The following is a 12132-nucleotide window of genomic DNA, read 5'->3' as shown; positions in this document are numbered from 1 at the left end:
AGCAGTCGTTTATGAAAAATTATTTTTAGTGATCTAATTTGCTGACAGCTTGATTAGGCTGTCCTGCAATTTGGTTAAAAATAATAAAATGGAATTGGAATCAAGATGGCTTGCGAAAGGATTTGTAACTGTGTCATTGGTGTCCTTCTGGAGGCATCCTGGAGGGTTTAACCTCAAAGCAATGCGCTGTGAGGTGCATTGGGAGGATGCGGTAGGGAGAAGTGGGGGAGGGGTGGTTGAGAAAGGTAGGAGGGAACTGGTGAGACCCCTAACCTGTTCTCAGGAAGGAATCTCTATGGAAGTTGAGGACTTGGAAATGAATTCCTTTAAAACTATCCAAATCTGCTTCTCCCTTGGGACACCTCTGTGTAGCCGGTTTGGACCCCGCTGCTCTAGACCATGCCTGGAGGAATGCTTTTGGGTTCAGACCACACTAAGCAGTGCCATTCCCGTCTCTGGGCCTCAGTGGCCTTATATGTAAACTGGGGATAATAATAGTACCCACTCCTTAGGGCTGCTGTGAGAATTAGGTAAGACATATGTAAAAAGCATTCAGTGTGGTGTCTGACACTTGGTGAGTGCTCCGGAAAGGATAGAACAGTGAAGAGAGCTCTAGTCAGCCTGCTTGGGTTTAAGACCTGTCTCTACCCTCTCCTCCCTGGGATAAGAGCAGGTTTCTTAAAACTTCTGAACCTCAAGCTACCCATCTATAAAATGGGTATGAGCATTCATAACTCATCTGCTCTGATCAAGGGTTAACAACGGAACAAGGACTTTGCCCAGCACACAGTGAGCACTCCACGGTTGCTGTCTCTTGCTAATGGCTTACAACTCCCATCCTAACCTCCTGTCTCCTGTTTTCATATCCTCCAAACTCTACCTTGCAACCTTTAACATTTTTTTAGCCATAAGACATTTCTTGGGTTTGGTGAGAAATTGGTAAAATACTAGCTCTGCAGCCATGCAGCCTGATTCCAGCCCGGGCTGCATCACTTACACTTGTGTGACCCTGGCCATGTGACCTCCCCTCTCTGAATCTCTGTTTCCTCATCTGTGAAATGGGGATAATAATAGCACCCGCCCCGTAGGATTGCTGTGAGGCTTAAACAGTAACATGAAACATGTAGACTAGTATTTGCATCTTAACACGATCTCAGTAAAGCTTGCTTCATTCTTATTACAGGAGTGTGACGTCACACGTTCAATTTGGTGTTCCCTTTCTCCGCGATGCTCCATGTCATTATCTAACAGAAACTGTCTTTGCCCACACAGGTGGTCTTTGTCGGCATGATGTCCAGTTCTACCCTCTGGGGAAACATCTCAGACCAGTATGGCAGGAAAACAGTAAGGCAACTTCTCCTAAGCTCGTGTCCTCTGGGTTATCTTTGTGATGGCGTTGACAAAGTAGCAAAACTTGTGCTGACTGAGCATTTGGTGGGGGTCTAATTAATTCAGAGATACGTTGAAGGGCAAAGAGAAGACGTTGCTCTGAGGCTGTGGACTCTTGAAATCACAGATCCCTAGTGGGGCCCAAGGATGTGCATTTCAGAAGGCAGAAGATGCTGTGGTGCCCACGCCCATCCCCTTGGCGCTCAATCTGTCTGTGCCTCAGTTTCCTCATCTGTAAATGGGATAATAATAGTCTTCCCCATAGGGCTGTTACGGGGAGTAAATGACCCTTGTGACAGAAAACTCTTGACACAGAGGAAATGTTTCTTCAATTTACATTATCCTTCCTATTTGCCAAGCTCACGGTGCCAATAAATGGCAAGGCCAGTGTTAAAATGCAGGTGCATCTGGCTCCAGAGTTCACATCCTTCACCTTGACCTTGGCTGCTGGGAGACATCACTGAACGATTCCCTGGAATTCAGTTGATTAGTTGAACATTCATCCACCCCAGATAGATGAAGCCTGGAGGGGGCTGCCTGCAGAGGGTTCCTCCAGCTCTCCTGAGCAGCTTGCTAAATACCACACCCAACATAAAGCTGGCGTGACCGGAGAGAGAGAGAGAAAGTGCCACCAGATTGTACAGCCTCCTTCTCCCCAGCATGGAATTCTGGCCCAGCCTCGTGGAGGATGGATCCGGCTCTAATTATAAAGCTTCCCCAGAACTCCAGGACCAGCAGGCGAGCCAGACAGCTGGTGAGCCTTGGCAAGCTCGGAGAACCTCCTCTTAGCTCCTTGATCTGCCTTGGCTCAGCTGGGAGGTTTCTGTGAGGGCGTCTGCTGCGTGACTTTGCAGGAGAATCACATATGGGGTTAGGACTCGGTGGAACGCTTTGATTCCTACAGAAGTTTCTACAGCCTGGGGAGTTGTGGCAGCTGCAGAAACGAAGGGCGACTGTGGGTGTGTGGCCTTGCGCAGATGGAGATAAACGCATCTGGGTTCATAACGTAGCTCCCCCTGTTGAGCGAGGTAACCTTGAGCCAGCTGCTTCACCTCTCTGAGCCTCAGTTTTCCCATCTGCAAAATAGGGTTGACAACAGTAGGAGCTCAAAGGATTGCTGAGAGGATTAAATAAGAAAATGCATATAATACACTTAGAACAGTATTTACAGATGCATGGTTAGCCTGTGATCAATGGTAACTACTTTTGGTTGGGACTCAAAAAAAAAAGATTTAGATTGTGATCAGGTCATCCTCTAGTTCAAAGGCTACAGGACCACGTTATCTCTAAGGAGGAAAAGGAGGTGGCTGGCAGGCACTGGGCCTCTCTTTTCAATATTTTGAAGATCCTCGGGTTTCCTTGCCCTGTGACTATTTTCCTTGTACTTGAGCAAGATTGGAGAGTACCAGGAGGCTTGAGTCAGACAGTCCTGCAGGTGACTGAGCAATGCTCATGGCAATGAGATCAGCATGCTCCTTTGGGGTTGCAGGCCTGGCATCCAAGTGGCAGCAAGACTTTCAGCTTCTTAGAGCAAGAGCTTAAAGCCTTTCCAGGCTACAGGTGGCAAACAGGTGGGCCATGAGCCAAATGTGGCCCCCAGCTGTGTATAATTTATCCCATGCAATGCTTTATGGGATTTTGAATCAGTTGCCTCCGTTTCAAAAATGACATATTTTTGCATAAAAATAAAAAGAGGTGTGGGTTTTTGGAAAGCTGGGTTATCTGGCAGCTTGGGATCCACACTCTGTGATGTTAGCTTTCGGCTGGAGCTGAGGCTGGCAAGGCAGGGCAAGTTCTCTTTCATTCACCCAGGCCCACCTGTCCTCGCTGCATTACACCTGCATCATGTGTGTATGTTCTCTGCCAGAGGTAATGGGGAGCCATCAAAGGTCCTGGAGAGGGGGAGTGGCTCATTCAAAGTACAGCTTTGGGCATTGGAAATCCTGGTTCCAGTTTTGACTCTGCTGATGCTGAACAAATCACTCAACTCCGTCGGCCCTCAATGTGCTGATTTATAAAGTGGACATGAAAATAACAACGTCTTTCCACAGGCCACTGTGAGGATACAGTGTAATGATGGGGCTGCGATTTAAGAAATGCAAATGAAAGTTCCATGAAGTCAGAGACTCTGGCTGTCATGTGGCCTGCCCTAGCCCAGGACAAAGCCAAGTGCTTGGCAAACAGCAGGCTGTCAATATGTGCAGAGTGTATGGATGAATGAATGAATAATGTATATTAGGACCTCAACTGCCAGGCACACAACAGGTGCTCAATACATGTATAGTGAACAAATGAGTGAATGAATGAATGATACATTTCAGTACCCCTAGTGCTGGGCACACAGCAGGTGTTCGATACCTGTGTATTGAATGAATGAATAATATATATCAGTATCTCTAAGTGTCTGGCATACTGCAGTCACTCAATACATGCTTATTGTTGAATGAATGAATGAACAAATTAATGAATGTATAATATCTATCCATCTATCTCTAGAGCCTGGTATACAGAGGATGCTTAATAAATATGGAAGGAAGAAAGGGAGGGAGGGAGGGAGGGAGGGGAAACAATCTAAAAGGCAGAACAGATGTTAGGTAGAACGACAACTGTAGTTAATGAGAAGCCCAAAGGACATTTCTGCAGAGTCCCCAAGCAGTGCTTAGATGGGGCTTGCTGGCAGTGCCGGTGCCTTTGCAATAGCTATAACAGTACTTCCAAATGGTTGCTGAGTCCTCATTTTCTGGGCAGCTGGAAAGCCCTGGCATAGGCGGGCAAATGCAGAGCCAGCTGCACTCTGCTATGACCTGACAGGACAGATCAGCCTGCTTGCCTTTGCTGCCTGGCATGGGGGCAGCTGGTGACCTCACTGGGATAGCACAGTTGCCAGCCCCGTGAGAGAGGCTTAGCTGCCATGTGCCAGTCTGGGTGCCCTCCTCTCTCCCCTCTCCTCTTCTCCTGCTGTTTTCCTTCTGTTCTTTTATTTTCTCTGCTGCTAATGATGTCTTGTTACTGATTCAAGACTCTTTGGGTTCCAAGGAAGAAAATCCCTATTAAGTTAGCTTAAGCCAAAAGAAAGGAACCAAGTATATGTGTGGCAGGTCAATATCATAGCCCTGGGTTTAGGGGAACAGAAAGGTTGCTTTATTATTTATTAGTTATTATTGTTATTTATTATTACAATAGATCCAGATTTTCCTGGACTTTAATAATTCCTGCTCCACCTGTTCTCTTATATACTTAATATCTTTCTTTATATCAACATTTTTTAAAATCCTTAAATGCATGTTTTTTGAAAAGGAAACTTGATAGAGAGTCTTAAATGGGAAATCAATAGCAATTGGACTAAATAGGTAATATCTGCAAAAATAAATACAAAGAAAACAATGTTATAAAATTCTAGCTGGGGGACTTCCCTGGTGACGCAGTGGTTAAGAATCTGCCTGCCAACGCAGGGGACACGGGTTCAAGCCCTGGTCAGGGAAGATCCCACATGGTGTGGAGCAACTAAGCCCCTGAGCCACAACTACTGAGCCTGCGCTCTAGAGCCCGCGAGCCACAACTACTGAGCCCTTGTGCCACAACTATTGAAACCCACACGCCTAGAGCCCGTGCTCCGCAACAAGAGAAGCCACTGCAATAAGCCCGCGCACCGCAATGAAGAGTAGCCCCTGCTCGCGTCAACTAGAGAAAGCCCGCGCGCAGCAACGAAGACCCAACACAGCCCAAAATAAATAAATAAATTAATTAATTAAAAAAAAAATTCTAGCTGGTATGGTTGCCCCACTGCCCTCTCTGTTAAAGTGAGAGATTAGCAGATGTTTAAAAAGGTATTAAAGACAGACCAGCAGGGACTTCCCTGGTGGCGCAGTGGTTAAGAATCCACCTGCCAATGCAGGGGACACGGGTTCAAGCTCTGGTCCGGGAAGACCCCACATGCCGTAGAACAACTAAGCCCATGAGCCACAACTACTGAAGCCCGCGCGAATAGAGCCCTTGCTCCGCACAAGAGAAGCCACCGCAGTGAGAAGCCCGTGCACCACAGCGAAGAGTAGCCCCCGCTCGCCGCAACTAGAGAAAGCCGGTGGGCAGCAACGAAGACCCAATGTAGCCAAAAATAAATAAGTAAATTAATTAATTTAGAAAAATAAAAGACAGACCAGCACCACATTGGGCGTGATCAGACAAGTGAAGGTTAAAATGAAAAGGAAATCACGTGCTTGCAAGGTGATGCAAAGTTATTTAAAACATTCTCTCTTCCACCTAAAATCGTTTTCCAAAAGACCTGAAATCATCTGGTAGACCTCCAAATTCCCTCTCTAGTCCCTTTTAATTCGTTTTCATTTTAAAGCTAAAATTAGTATGTCTCACAGTTTCTCCCTGAGGCATGGGGGTATGGGGAGCTGGCAGAAGGGTGAACTCAATCCTACAGATCTAGGAAGAGTGCTGCAGAGGGAGGTCTGCTCAGACCTCATGTGGCAGGTCTAAAATTCATGTTAAATTTGCATTCTACTCCATCATACATTTGGTGTTGGTTGTGTTATAAAAACTCTATTTTAAATTACATTCACCCTTAATTTTTTCTCAGTCTTTAAGGGTAATTGAAACTCCAGGAATATGTACCAGGTTTGTCCTGCAGTATTGTGTTCCTAGGTGGTTTTCAACCCCATCAAATACAATGTCTTTTTTTTTTTTGGCTGCACCATGCGGCTTGCGGGATCTTAGTTCCCTGACCAGGGATCGAACCCGGGGCATGGCAGTGAAAACACTGGGTCCTAACCACTGGACTGCCAGGGAATTTCCTACAGTGTCCCCTTTATTTAAAAAAATTATAAAAATTTTAATAGTGCCCCTAATAATCCAGAAATAATTTCAAAGATAAAATAACCTAGCCACTTACACAGTTTTAAAAAAGAAATCAGGGACTTCCCTGGTGGTCCAGTGGTTAAGAATCTGCCTTCCAATGCAGGGGACGTGGGTTCGATCCCTGGTCAGAGAACTGAGATCCCACATGCTGGGGCAACTAAGCCCACGCGCCACAACTAGAGAGAAGCCTGCGTGCCGTAAATAAATAAATAAATAAGCTAAGTGGGGGAATGCCCTGGCGGTCCAGTGGTTGGGACTTCATGCTTTCACTGCCAGAGGCCGGGGTTCAATCCTTGGTCAGAGAACTAAGATCCCGCAAGCCTCGCGGCGCAGCCAAAAAAAATTAAATACAAAAATAAAAATAATAAAAAAGAAGTCAGTTATAATGCCCGAACTATGACACAAGGGAGAAAATTTTTAAAGGAGGTAATTAATAAATTTACTTTCAATATGCAAATATTCACACACAACTCTGCCTAGATCCTAAAAGGAAGTAGTTACTATTTGCCCTAATTATAAATAAGTTTGGATTTAATGGAATCTTGTCGATGCTTTTTCTTTATATCTGACGTTTTGAAATAAGATTCAGATCAATCTATTCATAGATACACATAGAAGCCCTATGAATGCAGACAGATGCTGAAGTGTTCCCTCAGTCACTCAACTATCACATGCAGCGTTGCCATTGGCAACACGGTTTTCTGAAATGATGAACCATTTTGTTAAATTCTGGATAAAACAAAGTGTATCCTCCTTTGATTTACCTAGAAGTTGCATTCCTGAAAAATTACGTGACCCACCTTCCAAAATCCTGTTTATATGTAAACTAGAGTGAAGATCTAGGTGCCGATAACCATAAACAGTTTTCAGCTGCGTGATGGTCGGGTGGGAAGTTTGATTCGAGCTGGTGCAGGACATAGGATAAGTTTTTATTAGGTCTCACGCGCTGTGGGACATCTAACATCTCTGGGATGTATCTATTAAATGCCAATCATTGGGACAACCAAGAATGACCCACAGTTTTCCCCCACACCCCCTCAGGGTGGGCGCCACCCACGCAGAGAACCCCGGGCATCCCCTTGGCTGCGTGGATCACCCTTTACCGTGACCCTGTTGGTGACTTTGAACATGTGCAGGGGACATGTGACCTGGAGATGCTGAGAAGCCCTGTGTCTTCCTTCTCCGCAGGGGCTGAAGATCAGCGTGCTCTGGACCCTGTACTATGGCGTCCTCAGTGCTTTCGCGCCCGTGTACAGCTGGATCCTGGTGCTCCGGGGCCTGGTGGGCTTCGGGATCGGAGGGGTCCCCCAATCGTAAGTAAAGTCCCAGCTCTGGCCACCCAGCCAGGCAGCCAGTCAACTATGTTCATGGCCTCAGAGGGATGCAAAGATGGTACATACACTAGGGCTTCTGGTATCCAGGGGCTCTGATGGAGCCAGAGAATAGTGTCATTGTCAGTATTATAATGATTACCAACAGCAAAAGCAACACGGTAGCTGGAAGGTCGTAGATGTGAAATGATAATAAAGATAATAGAGCTAGCATTGATTGGACGTTTCTCTTTGACACAGCACAGCAGCCCCAGAAGATGTTGGGGGGGCGTGTTGAATTAGTGCAGTCTCCACTTTACAGCTGAGAAAACTGAGTCTCAGCGGGTAAAATCATTTGCCCAAGTCACACAGGCTGCAGGTGGAACTAAGAACCCGAGTCTGTCCGCCTGTAACATCTGTGCCCTTAACTACACTGCATGCTGCCTCTTACCCTCTTATAACCTAACCAGGAGGCAGGGGATGGGGCTAATTATCTGTAAGTTATGTGTTATTTTGTTGTTGCTGTTGTTAAGATGCTGAGAGTAATCAGACTTGTAGGAAGAAGTCACTGTCTCCTGGGGGACTGGGGAATCCTGAAGCAGAGATTGGCAGGTGGTGGTGGGTGGGCCGAATCTGACCTGCTGACTGGGTCTCTAAATAAAGATTTATTGGAACACAGCCGCACCATACATTTATGTATTATCTACGCCTGTTTTTATGCTACAGCAACAGAGTTGAGTAGTCTCAGTAGAGACTGTATGGCCTGCAAACCTGACATATTTACTATTCAGCCCTTCATAGAAAAAGTGTGTTTAGGAATTCTCTGGCGGTCCAGTGGTTAGGACTCTGCGCTTTCACTGCTGAGGGCCTGGGTTCCATCCCTAGTTGGGGAACTAAGATCCCGAAAGCGGCAGTGTGGCCAAAAAAAAAAAAGTGTGTTGACCCCACTCTCAAGGATGATGATTAATAGCCAATGTTTAGTGTTTATTAAGGAGCAGGTGCTGTTCTAAACAGTTTGCCCAGATTGTCTCATTTAATCCCCCAAATTTCCCTATGAGGTAGATTCTATTATTAACCCCATTTCACAGATAAAGAAACTGAGGCACAGAGAGGTAAAGTAGCTTGCCCCAGGTGACACAGCTACAGGAGGCAGAGTTGGAATCTGAACCTACTCCCTCTAACTCCAGAGCCTGGGCTCTAACCATTGCATTTTACTGCCTTGCTATGAAGGATTAAAAGGATTTGGAAAGACCCAGAGGAGACTGGGGAAGATGTAGGATATCTCATAGGAAGGGAATTTCATGAAAAGAGGAAGCCGTAGCTGAGTCTGAGGAAGGCTAATGGTCCAGTTCAGGTAGCTTGTTAGGCTGAGATACATGAGAATTGAAAACTGAGATGGGACAGGCAGACCAGGGCAAGCTTATTAAAGGTCTTGAATGTCAGGCCAAAGGGATTGTCTATAGACAGTGGGGAGCCACTGAACGTTCTTGAGCAGGAGAGGTACTTTAAAAGTATTAATCTGGCAGTGGTGGGTTGGACAGGTTGGAGGTAAGGCACCCTACTGCAATAATTGAGGAAAATTTTGCACAAGGACCAGGTGGTTTCTTTCTAGTTTATTCATTCATTCAACCAATATTTCTTGAGCTCCTGCTATGACGTGGTCCCGTGCTACGTGCTGGGGGTACAGCAGTGAGCCAAACAGGCACGGTCCCTGTTACAGGCTGGCATCCTGGGAAACAGACTGAGATAGAGATTTGTGTGCAAGAGGGGACCAGGATCAACACCTGTAAGGGAGTGAGAAAAACGGGAACGGGCAGAGGGAGAAGCTGGTGGCAATGCGATTGTAACAGCTGATGGGGGCCTCAGCCGATCCTGTAGGGGTTCGGAAGCTGGGGTGGCCCTTTAGGGTTGTTCCAAATTGAGGCATGGGGGCTGGGCCTTTGTACCCTCACATCAGCCACCTTGGATGTGGGCTGTCCGCAAGGAGCAAACATGACCTTGGGGAAGTCAGCTATTTTTGGCCAAGGCATTTCCTGCAAGGGCCTCAGTTCTGAGCTCTTAGCAGGCAGTACTCCTGGTCATTCCAGAGGGACCGTATGCCTCAGCCCTGAAGGGGGAATCCAGGCGATGCATCAAAGCGTCCACTACGGTCCATTCCCTGGACCCTTTGGATGCGCTTGCATCGTATAATAAGTTCACCCCACCTGGGAACAGCTCCTCCAGGATTCTGGTTGGTCTTTTCCCTGAAAAGACTTAATAAAAGGATGGCTAGCGAGACAACCTACAGTCCCTGCTATGGCTGCTGGCCTCATGACTACAACAGATGTCTATTATTCTCTGCCCTCTGCCACCCATTCTAGATTCTCCTCACCTCTGGCTAGCACTTCTGCTGATCTAGATGAGGTCCCTTGTTACCATGCCCTTCTCAGGTCATTGCTACCGCTTGTCCGTTTCACACCAAGATTGGGCAGGGAATTACCAAGAGATGTCCTGTGTATCACCTGGGTACCCAAGTAGATAACAGTAATCCTACCACCTCCTGATGCTTAGGATCAATTCCTGGGACAGAATGATGACTCTCTTTCATGGCCGCTCATTTTCTTGACACAAGGAACCCAAAGTTACTAGGTGATAGCTGTTGCTTAAAGTTATTGGGATTCTTGCTGCGTACCCTGGTGGAAGCATATTCTCTCTGGGAACCAGGACCTCTAGACCCACAGAGCCTAGGAGATGCAGAATGGAGGAAGCACAAATCCCCCCAAGTGGGTCACTGGGAATGATGGCATTGAAGGCCACTTCTACTTCGACTCTTAGATTTCCAGAACCATGTCTTCTTTCTACACAGCACCATGTAATAATCATTGATTTAAGGGTATATTGTGTCCTAGAAGATAGTGCCCCGTCCTCACAGGGTATCATCTCCAAGCTGACGCCTCCACAAAAGGCTGCTCCATCACTCAGGCCAGCAGCTTCAGGGTGGCATGTTATGTGAAAGGACCAGTGGATTCCATGGTCATATACCCACTGCTGCATCTCCTTTGTTATACATTGGCTCCCTTGGTCCCATGCACTAGGGGATCCTGTGTCAACGGGTCAAATACTTGGAAAGCCCGCAGATAATAATGCTGCCTGAGACCCTGTGGGCAGGAAAGGCAAACCAATACCCAGAATATGTGCCATTTCCGGTCAAGATGAATCACTGCTTCTTCCCAAATGGAAGATGTCCAATGTAAAAAACTTGCCACCAAGTGACATGGGATGGTTCCATCCGGAGGGCTCCATGTTGGTCTCTGTTGCTGGCAGACTGGCTTTTTGGCAGCAGAAATGGCAAGATTGGCTCTGGTGGGTGAAGATTGGGGTGATGCACCACTGTAGCCCCTGCCCTCCGAGGGTCAACAGCTCAGCGATTGACTTCTTGAGCCTCTGGAGTGTCACGGTTTGGGGAGGCTGGGAGAAGTGATCTCAAAGGAGACTGCTAATACCGAAGCAGGGTGCTTGGATCATGGGCTCCAAAACCAGGCTACCCTGGCCCTGTCACATAATAGCTGTGCATCCTTAGGCAAGTCATTAAGCCTTTCTGCACCTCAGTTTTCTCATCTCTAAAATGGGGATAATAACATACCTACCCCATGGGTCACTTAGAATGTTAAATGGCAACGCATGTGAAGTGCTCAGAATAGTGGCTAGCAGGCACTGAAAAAATGTCAGCACGCAGCTCGTCTGCTGAAGGCTTTGGTAAGAGGCTCAGGCATCCGTGAGATGGACGATGGACTCGGTGTATAATTATAGAAACAACAAATGTGGAGGAAAGGAGATGTGAGAACATGGATTTAACACAGGGACAAATCCAGACTGTCTGCCACTTAGAGGCTCTCAGTTCAACTCCATCCTTCCCTCCCTTTTTCATTATTGATCCTCCAGGGCTGTGCAGAGTAGGTATTTGACATGGACTCCTGGATCTGGGATGAGCTTAAAAACCACTGGAGCTTAAAGCAGAGGCCATTAAGCCAAGCCCATTAATCTGGGCTGGCAGGGGCTTGTGGCCAATGTGCTCCACTTCCGGCCTGACTCCACGAATTCCTGTAGTTATAGCCACTGTCCCATTCAGGAGCCATTCATTGACTAGGGGACCATTTTCCCCTCATGCTGGAAAGAATGAGATCACAGAGGTACACATTAAATTCCTTTCCCAGGGATGCTTGGGGAGATGGCAACAGAACCAGCCTCCAAACAGCCCCCTGGATTTTCTTTCCATATGAGGAAAGGGAAAGGAACCAGGGATTCAGAATGTCCACAGTGATTCTTTTTCAAGATGGTGCCATGAGAAATGCTCTTTTCTACGTCCTCTTCTTCCACATTTTCTGGAAGTGACATAAAAGGTATAAGAAATAAATCTTGAAGAGTGCTGGAAAGCAAGAAAAAGGTGCTATCAGCAGAACAGAAATTTTGAGGAACCGCTGGAAGACTGTAAGCAGATGGGATTCCAATGGCAGAATAACTAGAGGAGAGGAAAAAAAAAGTCCCCTAAAACTGCAAAGGGAAGAGATCTCCAGGCAGAGAGGACAGGACA

General features: G+C 46.8%; 1 protein-coding gene across 8 annotated transcripts in view; it reads left to right on the top strand.

Annotated features, from left to right (window-relative positions):
* The window catches only part of SVOP (SV2 related protein), an 88027-nt gene that overhangs the window by 31171 nt on the left and 44724 nt on the right, over window positions 1-12132 (top strand). For 7 of the 8 annotated variants that reach the window (XR_014251855.1, XM_082417498.1, XM_082417500.1 and 4 more), the window contains 2 exons: window positions 1273-1344; window positions 7441-7565. Coding sequence is in view for 7 of the 8 variants with exons in the window: in XM_082417498.1 (XP_082273624.1) it covers window positions 1273-1344; window positions 7441-7565 (197 nt within the window). In the remaining variant the exon portion in view is untranslated. The remainder of the gene's footprint in view (window positions 1-1272; window positions 1345-7440; window positions 7566-12132) is intronic. The other variant, XM_082417495.1, reaches the window with a different exon arrangement.

The sequence above is a fragment of the Balaenoptera physalus genome (genome assembly GCF_965194825.1).
Source record: "Balaenoptera physalus genome assembly, chromosome: 12".
Lineage (NCBI taxonomy): Eukaryota > Metazoa > Chordata > Mammalia > Artiodactyla > Balaenopteridae > Balaenoptera > Balaenoptera physalus.
Note: the sequence above shows the minus strand (reverse complement) of the source record. Positions and strands in the feature narration are given on the sequence as shown.